This window comes from Tursiops truncatus, chromosome 13 (genome assembly GCF_011762595.2).
Source record: "Tursiops truncatus isolate mTurTru1 chromosome 13, mTurTru1.mat.Y, whole genome shotgun sequence".
In the NCBI taxonomy this organism is placed as follows: Eukaryota; Metazoa; Chordata; class Mammalia; order Artiodactyla; family Delphinidae; genus Tursiops; species Tursiops truncatus.
In genome coordinates, this window is record NC_047046.1 from 68,122,051 (window position 1) to 68,137,271 (window position 15,221).

Consider the following 15,221-nt stretch of genomic DNA (forward strand, 5'->3'; position numbering starts at 1 on the left):
CATTGGAAAACAGCGATGAGTAGGGGGTAGACATTTAAAATTCAGTGGACAAAGTGTAATCATGAGAATCAGCCCTTAGTCTGTGTGCTGTATTTAAAAAGATAAGCTCTGTATGTTTACTGCTTCAGATACTCTACATTTTAGTACGTTTCATCTCCCCAAATGCCATCAAATGCCCAGCCTACGAGCTCATCTTGTTTTTTGTTAGTGAGGATACATGTTATATGATTTCAAGGAAAATTTTAACAGATTTAAATGTCTTAGGTAATAAATAAAAGACTCAAAATTGGACTCTAACTACAGCCACAAAATAGGCTCCCCTGATTCTGACATCCCCAGCATAAAAACAAATATAAGATTTTTCTAGAGAATCTTATGAAACCACACACATCATTATGCAGATTCTGTTTGTATTATGGATGTGTGTATCTCAGCATGTGTGTATCTCAGCACAAATCTCATCAGGTTGTAGGTAGTTCATTCTGTCTCCCCACCCAGTAATACGAAGTCTTTCCATGGAACTTAAAATTTTCAAACAAGGCATGTAGATACAGAAATGCCATAAAAAACTTAATTACTCTGTGAGAATGTGGGTAAAATGGACACTTCTACACTTTCTCTAAGAATTTCAATCTAACCAAACCATGTGCTATGTAAACCCAATTATCACATCATTGAACCATGAGGACCACAGACTTGGTCTGGCTTTGTGCAGTCATGGCCACAGACAGATTGCTGTAGACCTCAGGGCCCTTTGGTCTTTTATCCTTTGTTTGTTTCTTACCTAAACAATATTTATGCAGGTAGGATCTAAGCAATAATAAATGCATTAGAGAAAGCAAATCAAGTTAGAGAAGGAGGAGAAAAACAAATAACAAAGCAGATATTAGGTAGGCATTTATTTCCTTTGCAGGAGGAAATAAACCAGACACTCCTTAGTATTTTGTTATTTTAAGTTATCTGCATAGTTTTAAAACTGATGAATTCTATACTGGATCTTTTAAGAAACAGGGTACAACATTCCGAGAAAAAAATGGACTTTTAAAATATATAACTAGACGTGACAGCCAAATTGATAAAACCACTCTAAAGAAATGAGTGAATTATGGAAAACAGTCAGTTACTTTTGTAATCTAGCAATACTGTTTCTAATGAGTTTTCCGATTGAATTAATTGTATTTTTTTCTGTTCTTCTCATGTTCCCTTTCATCATTACTGCCATGCATTTAACTCATTGTGATGTGTTGCCACTGATGTTTATTTTTTTAACTCTTTTATTTATGTATTTATTTGTTTGTTTCATTTGGCGGGTTTTTAAACCCAGATCCCACTGACCCAGTTGATTATTATCCTTTGCTTGATGATTTCCCCACCTCGGTCCCAGATGTCTCCACCCCCATGCTCCCACCAGTAGGTGTACAGGCTGTGGCTCTTACCCACGATGCTGTGAGGGTCAGCTGGGCAGACAACTCTGTCCCTAAGAACCAAAAATCGTCCGAAGTGCGACTTTACACTGTCCGGTGGAGGATCAGCTTTTCTGCGAATGCGAAATACAAGGTGAAGTTCGAATTGATAGTATGAAATTCCACGTGAACTGTCATTTGTTTAATACATTGTTTTAAATGCATCCTGAACTGGCATGAATCATTTTGCTGCAGTGACATGAAATGGAAAACCAAGCCTTTTAAGAACTCAGTATCTAAAATTGGCTTGGGAATTATTGTGTCTTGGGAAACAATTCTAAGGCAAGGAAGAAAAATGTCAAGAGCTGCAAAATGTTATTTGAATTCCACCAGATGTTGGGTTTGTATAAATAATGTGATTTTGTACAAGGGAGCGCCATTTTCTTTTGAAAATAACAGAGCTCTGCATTCATTTTTTGGACAGATTTTGCTGTGTTTCTTTTCATTTGGAATCTAGATTTATGCCAGAGGCACCCCTATAAATGGTACAGAGACCCATCTTATAGTGAATATGAAAAGGAATACATGATGATTATTTTATACCATCCTTAGATGGTGAACACACTCTAAGCCATTAACATCTACTTCCTCATTTAGCCTTGAAACACCCTCAGGTGGTAAAGAAAATCCACAGTGCACACTCCCCTTTAATTAATATGAATTAGACCACCTCCCTTATTGTTGTCCTATCACCGAGTCATCTCACAACCCCCCTAAGAGCTCCTTAGAGATACATATTTGAGGCACTGTCACGACTACCTTCAAATCTCTCTCAGCGAGCCTCAGCAACTCCAACAAACGGTTATTTATATACTGGAACGATTTTGTTACCTCCTAAGCCTACCACATGCTAGTAGTGTATATAAACAATACACAAATGTAGAATAAAATGAGATCAACGAGTAATTATTAACCACCTACCATTTACTTAGAACTATGCCGGATCATAGAGGCAGTTTAACATGCTTTAGCTGTTCTTTCACATACTTAACATCGTTACTTATAATTTTGGAATGCATAATACATTCAGCTCCATAGGTTTACTTCAAAGAATTCGTAAGTTATTCAAGTGAGGTACTATAATAAAACACATTTAAAATATTCACAGGATGATTATTTGGGGTGGAGAATGTAGCTTTGGAAATAAGAGCCTAAAGCGGGGGCGGGGAGAGGGCGAATTGGATGAAGGCAGTCGAAAGGTACAAACTTCCGGTTATAAGAATAAGTAAGTACTAGGGATGTAATGTACAACATGATAAATATAATTAACACTGATGTAGGTTACATATGAAAGTTGTTAAGAGGATAAATCCTAAGAGTTCTAATCACAAGGAAAAAAATATTTTTTCTGTTTATTTAATTTTGTATCTATATGAAATGATGGGCATTCACTAAACTTATAGTTTAGTGGTAATCATTTTATGATGTATGTAAGTCAAATCATGATGTTGTGCACCTTAAACTTACACAGTTCTGTATGTCGATTATATCTCAATAAAACTGGAAGAAGAAAAAGAGCATAAATGTTACCCAACAACAAAGGAACCAGTAGTTCAACCCGGGCACTCCACAGTCTTCATACTCCCCTTATATCCCTTCTCTTTACCACTCTCCTGGGGTGACTTGCAGGGAGAATCTGGATATCCCAATACTTTATCCAATGTTCTTTGCACTAAACTGCTGTCTTGCTTAATCCAGACTCAAGCCAGTGGTGATTTGGGGGGATGAAAATATCCTTTGGAAATTTCTAACTCTCAAAACCCCAGATTAAAGGAAAATCCCACCAATAATTTTGTAAGTCTGCCTCTTTTCTCCTGTAGCCATGCTGGATCTGCTTCTCGTTTCATTCAGCCTTTACGTGGCGTAAAATTCACATTTCATAGTAAATCAGGTTTTAGTTGAAACCATTTAAAAAACAGTTTTCTTTGGTTCTGCCTCTCTGCTAGGTCAGGTACTAGGAGAAACTCTCCAGGCACGTCCAAATAGTATCACTGATATAAAATATGCTCTATCTCCTTACAGTATCAGATTTAAGACTCAGCAGAACTATAAATAAGGGTAACATTGTCAGATAAGACAACTGATGAAACACATGAGAGCATTTTTTTAAAAACTCTCTTTATATACAGATTACCCCATTCTAAGTTTACTTTTAAAAGACTACTTTAAAAGTGTTATGCTCATGGTTGCTGTACTTTGTGGATACATTCATTTCACAGAGTGGCTGTGGGTACGTTGCCAGTACGTAAAATGTTCTGAAGGACAGTGATTGTTCTCTGCAGAATGATTTGAGTTTCAGAATTTCTGGAGGCATTTTTTTTTCAGTTGAAGAGTCAATAGAACAGACACAGGATTATTGAGTCTCATAAAGAATGCCTACAGTGTGAGACCCAACCAAAAGCTATCCTCTGTAAGGAGAGGCTGTTTTCTCTTCTGGATTGAAGTATGAGAATTGAAAGAAATATGTTAACTGTTTCTCTCCCCATCATCTTCCCTGACCTAATAAGGCTTTCCATTACTAACGTTCGATCCCTCTCTCACACATACACACTCTACACCCACACTCTGAGAAGCAGGGTTAGAGGAAAGAGTTAGGTAAGCTCGATAGCAAGGAAAAATGTAGAGCATATCTGGTCTACTAGAAAGACATACATTAAATTTAAATTTTACAAATAATAGTAATAGACTACTTTGGTTTTGCATTTTGAACTTTTCAAACCACTGTCATATCTATTACTTCATCTCATTCCCCACTAAGCTTTATATAAGCTAGGCAGAGCAACACAAGGTAATGGGGGAAAAATACATACATGAGTCATATAAATGGGCTCTAGAGTTGGCGTTCCTGTGTCCTGTCATGTGACTTAACTTGTTTAATCTTTTTTTTAATCTATGTGATTGGGATATTGATATACTATCAATATAAAAAGAATAAGTAAGATTCTGCATAGCTAAGTAGGCATGTAGAGATCTTTATGAAGACTTGGGTAGGTTGTATAACTTGACAAAATCCCCCATGAAACTAGAGCTGGAACTCAGATAAGCTGATGGCTTTATCCAGGCCTCTCCCCCCAGGAGTACCCTTCTACTTCAGTCCCACGTCAAGCCATAATCCAGACATTCATATTTTGATTGTCCAAAACTGTATATTGACCTTCCTTATCAAATGGAGAAATTTTCTGTAATTTATTTTCTACTAAAGTGATGCATCATTTGATGTTTTATATGACTTCCCATTCAAAATGCATTCATTGACTATTGACTAGTGCTTACCAGATACTAGCATGGATATTACAGGAGATAGAAAGTTGTGCAAGACTCAGTCTCAGCCCTCAAGATGTTTACAGTTCAATGGAGAATTTATCAAAATGCTGTAAATATATGTGTGTGTGTGTGTGTGTGTATACACCACACACATAGAGTGCCCATATCTCACACTAGACAATGAATAAAATATTGTAGCTAACATTTATTTAGTACTTACTCTGGGCCATGTACTATGCTTTACTTGACTTATTTCACACTTTAAATAGCACTGTAAGGTCAGTGCTACAGTTATTTCCGTTTTATAGATGAGGAAGCTGAGGCTCAGAGAGGTAGTACCTAGGTATTCTGCCCCACCCCTCACACACACATACAGCCAGGATTTTCCAAAGTATCAATACTTCCAGGCTAATGATTTATGTTGAATAGTAACTTTTCATAAAGTTCCTGAGAAAACTCAGTGAATTAATGGCATTTATAGAATGCAAGTGTATCATTCAAGAATACAAACAAGGCATATAAGAATTTAAGAAATACAAAGGACAGTATTGCTTAGTTGCCTCCCAAATGCCAGTTGTGTCTGTGCTCAAAGAGACTAGTTTTATCAAAGTGTGGTCTTCCCTCCTAGCTGAAATATTTCTCATTGCCCAATTTCTCCCCTTATTTCCATTTCTAAGACTTAGAGGTATTCATGACAGGGAAGGAGGGAAAGATTGGAAGTCATATCAGCCTATCAGATACGAGCTGCCCGTTTCATGTTTTATTTGATGGGGTTCCATCTTAGTCTACAAAATAGTTTTACATTTATTTAGGGCATACATTTTTACAGCTATTTTTAAGAGCTTCTGATAAATGTTTATGAGGTCATCACTTAAATAGGATGGATGGGCACATCATCGAAATGTTATTAGAACAGTTAAATATTTATTTGATTTTATAATGAAATGTAGGATTTCCATAGCTATAATCTAAGAAGGATTCATAGTAGAATAAAAAAGATATACCACACTAGAATAGCTAAGGGAGGAGATAGGTATGACATAGGTGGAGACAAAAAGTTTTCCTTGATTTTCCTAGACATGGATATATAACAAATGTAATAAATTTAAAAGTAAAAGTAAATATTTAACCTTGGAAGATGATCAAGATCTAAATAACAAGCATAAATTGATATTTATAATAGGCATAAATAGTTTTAAATTTGCCTGATGATGTGGAAAATAAACATTAACCTGGGAGATTAACCATTTTCTTCATTACAATTTTGATCTTTTGAGTAAGCAATAAAGACAGACAATTTACTTTCTGCTAAAATATCCTTAACCTGTTGTTTAAAAGACAAAGAATGTATTCAGAAGACCAAAAATATTAACACTAATGTAATCATTTAATATTTATCCAATTTATTCTCTTCCTGATCAACTGCACCAATGACCATACTTCAATGTATATTTAACGTGACCTGTGCACAAAGAAAGAAAATCACACGACACAATATTGCTTTTGTCCATTTTCTTTATAACAGCTATATAGATTCTGGAATCACTAAAAGTTTGTATCATGAAGAGTTTTTTTAAAAATCATAAGCAGTAGAGCTCTAAAAATTCATTTTATTACCAGTGGGCAAATAATCATAACAATCTATGTAAAATATATAAAACATTAAAGCCTCTGAAAAAAAGACTTCAATTATGAGAAATAAATTGAAGTTAAAGTCAGTGCAGATAACCTTAAAAACGGAACTGACAGAGGAAGTGGAATTGGTCCTGTCTCTGTGGTTATTGCCTCACTTGGGAAAATTTATCATCTATCTGCCCCTTTTAACAACATAACATCTGATTTTATTGATTAGGTTTTAGATGTACAATCAGCCAGTGGAAACTGACACAGAAAGGAAATAAAGTCAGTCCTGTGTCCTAGGTCTTCCGTTGTTTGGAAATAAATTCCTTTTTTGTTGGCCTTTGATAGTCTTCTTATGTGTCTTGATTTACCAAGTTGATAGAGTTCATTTCTTTTTCTCTTTTCTTATTTCCCACTTGTTTAGTCAGAAGACACAACATCTCTGAGTTACACAGCAACAGGCCTCAAACCAAACACAATGTATGAGTTCTCGGTCATGGTAACAAAAAACAGAAGGTCCAGCACATGGAGCATGACTGCACATGCCACCACATATGAAGCAGGTATGTGAAGAAAGGCTGGCTTTGAAATTTCTACTCTTGATATTTGGTAGTGTTGTTTTCCAGGTACCAAGGAAGTTGGAACCTGTGTCCACCATGATGTCTAAATTATACCTTATTTTATATAAAATCAATCATAGCATTTTTATATCTAATATTATCCTCCCCACTCTAGATAAGAAGAAAATGAGTCCCCAGTGTATTAAGTGATCTGGTTTTAATCTGTACGTTAATTTAGGAGACCTGAATATAAATCTTTTCAATACATTTAAGCAAAGGCATTTTACTCTGTCCAAAGCATGCGTGTCTTTGATCAACAGACATAGTAGGTATTTACTTTTTTGGAAAGAAATTAGATACAAAATGAAATATTGCATTACAACTGTAGTCTCATGGATGCTTACCCTAAGTAACTTCAGCTGACTGTGGGAAGAAGTTTCTGGGGGGTCATGTTCACTGTTTGGAAATAAGACAACACAATGGAAAACTTTCATGCATTTTGCAATTGTTCAAGTTGAGAGTAAATGCAATTCACTGTAAATTTTACCAGTCACGTTTACTATGGGTCATAAATGTTGAGTTTATAACCTTAGCAGACATGCAGTGCACTTGGCATTTATAGTTCACAGAAATACAACATCTGAAGAAAAAAGGGTTTAACATACTTTTTGATTGCTTTCATGGCGTTACATCATATGTGGGGATAAACTGTACCACACATTTCCAAATTTAAAAAAATATGCCAGTAAAACTTTTATCTGGGTAATTTGAATTTCTTTTTCCATTAGAATTTGCCCAATGGCATGGCAGTTCTAATTTTTATTTCAGGCTACTACCTTAACTCTAAGTTCATTGTGAATATTTTTACAATTTGAGGGTACTTCTTTCTATAAGAAGTTTTTTTTCTACTTGTTTAATTTCAATACCTTCTTCTTCTGTTTTACATGTTTATATATATTAAATCATTCTCCTAGAATTCTGCCCTGGATGTCAATGTTCTTAGCTTCTTAGGAAGAATAAGACAAGCTGAATGAGTTATGAACTATGGGGAGAATAAAGGCTCTGCTCTTTCTTTTTAACTTAAAAGGAGATGAAAAGAGTTAAGAGAAAACCAGTAAGGCATTTGGTCTTCCCTGAGTGAAATAGAAGGAGTAGTAATTTCCTCATTCATTTTTCCCTGTCATACTTGATAAATGCACCCTATTGATTTCTCCTCAACTGCCTAGCCTTGTACGGATGTCAGGGGTGAGACCCATTGCTGACAAAAAGATATTAACTTTTAGAGATGTGGCTAGGAGGAAGGGTGACTGTCAAAACAGATAATGACCTGGACAGAGGTGTAAATAGCATGTGGATAAGATCCCTGGGTGACGATGAGACGCAAGAAGTAATTCACAGGTGTCTGCAGGTTTTATAACTGGGAGAAGGAAATGAAGTGAAATAACTCTAGCGTTCGCTTCTAATTCCATAATAACACAAAGACTATATGGGGCTGTGTTGTTATGCACTTGTGCTGAAATTACTAATAATAAAGGTAATGGCAGCTGACAGATTCTTGAAATGAAACACTTCATTCTGTCCAGGTGATGAATCCCTAATTTTACTCTAGTTAATTTAAATACAATAAAAATAATTGGAAGGACAGCTGAAATAATGACGTCTTGGAGAGGGGACAAGAAGCAGCAGTATTCCCAGGCTTTAGAGATGAGGAACTATAGGACTCTCCCTTCAAGGTGTTACACTCACAGTGGTTTGACTCCAATGTGTTTTCCTTTCTTGTATCAACATTCAGTTTCCCAGAAGAAAGAATCACACAGCTAAAGAGAGTGAGATGGAGGCCATGAAATTTCTATTTGATGCTGCTACCCAGCTCATGTGACACAGAGGAGAACTTGTTCCCAAAGGAAAAATCCAAGTGTTCTCTCTAAATGAAGGCGGGCATGGGGTGTTGAGCAGTCTAAAAACAAATGCCCAATACGAGTTCCAGGGCTGGGAATCTTCTAAATCTTGAATGTTACCATCCACTCATACACTTAACACAGAAATTTAAGCATGGGAAAAGTCCTTTGAGAAACAGACAAACCAGAGGGCAGTGCGTGTCCAGTTGTCTGAGATATTGATTACGGGTTTCCAATAAGGTTCATTTTAATTGTCAGGTCCTGAGATAGATACTTGGTATAAAAGGTAAAGAGAATACAGCCTTTATCTTGGAGAGAATTATAATCTAATACATAAGAAAAATATTTTGAAAATACAACCTTGAAGTAACATGAAAAATACAATCATAGAATTTTGGCCAAGTTGGAGTCAGAGCACACAGATCCAAGTATAAATTCTGTCTGGAGAAGTCAGGGAAGATTTCACAAATGAAATAATGATGGAGCTGTGGCCTGGGTGGATTGCCAGGTATCCATTCCAGGGCCTTCCAAAGGAAGGAAGCAGCATGCACAAAAATACACAAGCAAGTATCAGAAAGATGTCTTAAAGAGACGCTTACGAACGGATCAGAGCGACGGGAGCGTAGTTTTCATGGATAGCATGGGGACACGAGAGTGTATAAGAAAATAAAGTATACATCCTGCAGGGCCTGGTATTTATTGTTATTAATATCATTTAATTGAATGAAGACAGGTAAGAAGTTATAAAAGATTATTACAGGAGAACCCACGAGATTGAAGCAGAGCAGACCAAAGACCTCCTTCTGCTTGACTTAGGGGTCACTGCACCTGTTAGGGCCACTATAAATAGCCAACATTTTTTTTTAAATAAAAAAATAAATAAATATGAGGGAATAGTATACATTTCATATGATAATCGTAAACAACTAAGACATTGATTCCAATACCAGAATCTCTGTTTACCAACAGTCACATGGCTTGAGGAAAAAGAAAAATTTGCTCAGCACCTGAAATAGATTAGTCATTAGGTTGTTTTCGGGTTTTTTGTCTTGTTTTGTTTTTTTGTTTTCGAAAAGTAACCAGCTCTGCAATGTCTTATTTTGCTAAAGCTGGAGTCATTGTATATCTTTTGAATATCAACATAGAGTCAGTGAAGCAATCTAATCATCATCATTTGTTTGCTAAATAAGCATCCATTTTAATTTTAACACAGTTAAGAAAAAACAGACTATTCTGACTAGTTAGAAAGACAGATCTTTAATTACTTCCAAAATTGGAAAATTTCTTATTATGTTTGGTATAATATTCTAATTTGTGGCTATATATTACCTTCCTATCTGTGGCTTAGAAAATATCTTGAATGAGCTCTTTATAAAACTAACCCTTCTTTAAAGTAGCAGCCTCTCTGGTATTTGGCTTTTACAAATCTTTTTTGCATAATGTCCTTTCTTTCTTTTCATTAAAATATATATTAAAGTATGTTTAATATACAGTCTCCTTACTCAAGGATCTACTACACTAGACCTTTTCTTCTCCTCATCCTTCTCTTCCTTCTGCTTTTCCTTCTTCCTTCTCCTCCTCCCTCTTAAAAAAAAAAGTTAAGTATATTAAGTACTTTGTCAGGATATTACAATTTGGTGCAACTTTGGTTAACCTGGTATCCTAGTGGCTTGGAGAATCCGGGCATTGGAAATCAAATGGTATGATAGATGGGAGTGTTTGATGTCCCTCTATTTGGAATTCTCTTAGGAAGAGAAGCTGGAAATAGAGTGTTGATAATACTCAGATTCTGCACTGTTACAGTCAACAGAAGAGCCGAAGCAAATTATAAGAGTGAAGAGGAATTCAGAATTAGGACCAAGTTTTACCTATTTGTAATATGCAAATACTCCTGTGCAGAGATCAGGAAATCCCTCCAGAACCCAAGCTTGGAACTTAAAAACATTCTGACATTGCCTATGTCAAATTGGGGGTAATTGAAAAAGACTATGGATAGTAGACTTGGGCATTGTGAGTTGCCTAGAAGGAAAACTGACTGCATTTCAAAGCATATTTCATTTCAAAGAGTGAGAAAGCAGGTCAAAGGAAGCCTGAAAGATACTGGACAAGCTTGGCCAGTTTGCTGCCGCCTTTGAAGTATATTTAAACTTTTGTTGAGCACAATTTAGGGGAAGAAAAATCCTTTTATCCTTCCAGGTTCTTGGTTGAGGCGCCCTGTAATAAGAAACAGGTTAACAGGAGAAAAACAAACCGAAGATTGACAATAAGTATACCTCTTGTATATATGAGAGATACCCAGGAAAACAGTAATTCCCTAAAATGGCCACCACTTTCAATACCATCTCCAGCTAAAGACAAAAGGTGTTGGAGGGTGGGAAGCCAGTAATGGGAAGTTTTCTGGCAAATCACAGTAAACAAGGGCATGGTTGTTACGTACATTTAAGCCTCTGCCTCCTTGTCATCCTCCTCTTCCTGGCACAAAGAGGGAGATACCCTTATAAACGTATAAATTTTCCTTTTACGAAGGAGTAACTTCTACTTGGTTTTCAGAACTTTTCCTCTCTCTGTTGTTTCTTAAAAATAATCAGCTTAATTCTTATGCCAAAGAGGCATATTTGGGGGTGACAAATTCTGTTTCCATCAAACAACATGTGGGAAAAGTAGCTCTAAGCAAGACAGCATTTCTTGCCATCTTTACATCCTACCAGGTTGATACTAAGACCCTCATAGATTCTATTTCCTCTGTTTTCAAATACTTCTTTGCCTTCTTGTTGGGAGATACCTAGTATGTTACCTAAACAAGATATTGTGACCTGCATGTAAATTCTTTAATTTTTACTTTTTTGTCTTTTAAGGAAAAATAAAATTAGGTAAATTTTCATTTATATATAAATCCTACAGTTGTAACAGAATTTTGTCTCTTGGAGACATGTAGCCATCAATCTCACTAAGTTATGTGTCCATTTTTTTTTGCTCTTATAATGGTTCTTACATTTTTAGTGTATCGCTCACTTGAAAATACCAGTTACGCTTTTCTCTACATTCACACATATTCTGTTCTCCTCTCTATATTCACACCTTTGAAAGTCAGTTAACTTCCATGGAAAAACATTAATTTCTGTATCTTTGTTTGCTTGTTTAATTCAAATACCTAAAATAAATTGTGCGTGGTAAAATAAGCATGATATACTGTGTGACAGATTCTGAGTGTCAACATCATGATTAGAAGTCCCATAAATGTCTGTTTTCTTTCACATCCAATGACAAGGCCATGTTTCTGTTTCATCTCACAGCCCCGACCTCTGCTCCCAAGGATTTGACAGTCATTACTCGAGAAGGGAAGCCTCGCACTGTCATTGTGAGCTGGCAGCCTCCCTTGGAAGCCAATGGAAAAATTACCGGTAGGCACCTCAGCTTTATTTCCTGTGCTGCTCTGCTTGTCCTGTGATTGCTTACCTCCTGTGCACTGCTCATGACTTTTATGTATTAGTTTTCTGTCCCAGTATCTCAGTTGACTCCTGACCCTTTCTGATTGTCTCTTCTTGCCCCCTCTGACCTTGGAATTCTTCTAATGGAGCCTACAAATGCACACACAAACACATTTCATTTGTGTTGCTTCCTGAAAGATGTGCATTCCATTAGTATAGACCTTTTGCTTTAGATTCTGTGCAGCGTTAGGATAACCTTGTAGTGGAATGCCTCTGAGCCTAAATGACTAAAAAGAAGCCAGTTGTTTGGCAGTTATAAAATACAAAAGACACTTAATGACTGTGTATTTTCATAGGCAACATAGGAAGGAGGTTTGTCTGAGGATTTTTAGTTTTTCACTTAGCTTTTAGCTTCTTACTTAAATCATAAGGCTCGGAAAACACTTGATATTGACTGACGGAAATTGAACTTAATATTTCACAGTGAAAGATTTTATTTTGCCAAATATTTCTGATAACATCGATGCCTAATTAAAGCATCCATTAGAAGCCTGTAATGTTAATTTAGTATGAAAAATATAATGGAGTTCTATCAGAGATTTTGCATTTAAATGGTCACTTTAGGCTTTTAATACATGTCTCCATAGCATATAATTATTATGACGAATATTGTATAACTAAAAATGTGCACATTGTAGTCCAATTAACTTGAACCATTGGGTTAGGCGCATGTAAGAGTCACTCCTGTTTCTTCTTTTTTTCGCATACCAGCAGTGGATAGCATTATTATAAATTAACAAAGCAATTCAGTCATTCGGTGATACAGAGATAAGCTTGGAAATAACAGTTCAGATGGCACACTTACTTTATGTGAGTTACTTTTTGAATTTTACAAAATGAAAAGATAATGTGAAAATTCCAAATGTGGTTTAAATTTAAGTTGAAGACTAGTTTTCTCTAATAAATTGCTCTTACTGCAACAACAAACAGAATTTCCATTTGAGCTGGCATATATGGAAAAAGAATAGAGACATAAAATCTCCCCCAAATCTTATATACTCAGTTGTCACTCTGCCACGCTTTTTGAAACTGAGGGTGGCTCATTCTAATTTTTTCTTCCCCTTACTGTTATGATCTATTTTCATTGGTTCTGTTTCAGTACTTTTGTAGATTTTGATTTGTTTACATGATGAATTTTATTATGTTATAAACAGATATTTATAAGCATATGGTAAATCAATAGGTAATAAGTTTAAGAAGAAAAAAAACAAAATAGAAATTGTCTAAATAAAAACAAGTTCTGATAGAAAAAAATATATATTGGGGTAAAGGATAAATAAGTCATATTAAAAAAAAAAAAAAAGAAGTCAGATACTACCCAATTTTCCAATTTATTTAAATAAATGTCATCACACAGTCTATGTGAACAATACAATGTTTTTGTTTTTTTTTAAGTTTTTACTTTATTTTTTTATACAGCATGTCCTTATAAGTCATCAGTTTTATACACAGCAGTGTATACATGTCAATCCCAATAGCCCAATTCATCACACCCGCACCCCACCCCCCACGATTTCCCCCCCTTGGTGTCCATACATTTGTTCTCTACATCTGTGTCTCAATTTCGGCCCTGCAAACCAGATCATTCGTACTATTTTCCAGTTTCCACATATATGCGTTAGTATACAATATTTGTTTTTCTCTTTCTGACTTACTTCACTCTGTATGACAGTCTCTAGATGCATCCACGTCTCAACAAATGACCCAATTTCATTCCTTTTTATGGCTGAGTAATATTCCATTGTATATATGTACCACACTTATTTATCCATTCATCTGTGATGGGAATTTAGGTTGCTTCCATGACCTGGCTATTGTAAATAGTGCTACAATGAATATTGGGGTGCATGTGTCTTTTTGAATTATGGTTTTCTCTGGGTATATGCCCAGTAGTGGGATTGCTGCATCATATGGTAATTCTATTTCTAGATTTTTAAGGAACCTCCATACTGTTCTCCATAGTGGGTGTATCAATTTACATTCCCACCAACAGTGCAAGAGGGTTCCCTTTTCTCCACACCCTCTCCAGCATTTGTTGTTTGTAGGTTTTCTGATGATGCCCTTTCTAACTGGTATGAGGTGATACCTCATTGTAGTTTTGATTTGCATTTCTCTAATAATTAGTGATGTTGAGCGCTTTTCATGTGCTTCTTGGCCATCTATCTGTATGTCTTCTTTGGAGAAATGTCTGTTTAGGTCTTCTGCCCATTTTTGGATTAGGTTGTTTGTTTTTTTGATATTGAGCTACGTAGCTGCTTGTAAGTTTTGGAGATTAATCCTTTTTCAGTTGCTTCATTTGCAAATATTTTCTCCCATTCTGAGGGTTATCTTTTTGTCTTGTTTATGGTTTCCTTTGCTGTGCAAAAGCTTTGAAGTTTCATTAGGTCCCACTTGTTTATTTTTGTTTTTATTTCCATTACTCTAGGAGGTAGAACAAAAAAGATCTTGCTGTGATTTATGTCAAAGAGTGTTCTTCCTATGTTTTCCTCTAAGAGTTTTATAGTGTCCAGCCTTACATTTAGGTCTCTAATCCATTTTTAGTTTATTTTTGTGTACGGTATTAGGTAGTGTTCTATTTTCATTCTTTTACTTGTAGCTGTCCAGTTTTCCCAGCACCACTTATTGAAGAGACTGTCTTTTCTCCATTGTATATCCTTGCCTCCTTGGTCATAGATTAGTTGACCATAGGTGCGTGGCTTTATCTCTGGACTTTCTATCTTGTTCCATTGATCTGTGTTTCTGTTTTTCTGTCAGTACCATACTGTCTTGATTACTGTAGCTTTGTAGTATAGTCTAAAGTCAGGGAGTCTGATTACTCCAGCTCCGTTTTTTTTCCCCTCAAGACTGCTTTGGCTATTCGGGGTCTTTTGTGTCTCCATACAAATTTTAAGAGTTTTTCTTCTAGTTCCATAAAAAATGCCATTGGTA

General features: G+C 35.8%; 1 protein-coding gene across 1 annotated transcript in view; it reads left to right on the forward strand.

Annotated features, from left to right (window-relative positions):
• The window catches only part of DCC (DCC netrin 1 receptor), a 776,413-nt gene that overhangs the window by 621,359 nt on the left and 139,833 nt on the right, over positions 1 to 15,221 (forward strand). Inside the window, 3 exon segments of the mRNA XM_073789896.1 lie at positions 1,325 to 1,557; positions 6,772 to 6,910; positions 12,099 to 12,206. Of these exon segments, the coding sequence (XP_073645997.1) occupies positions 1,325 to 1,557; positions 6,772 to 6,910; positions 12,099 to 12,206 (480 nt within the window).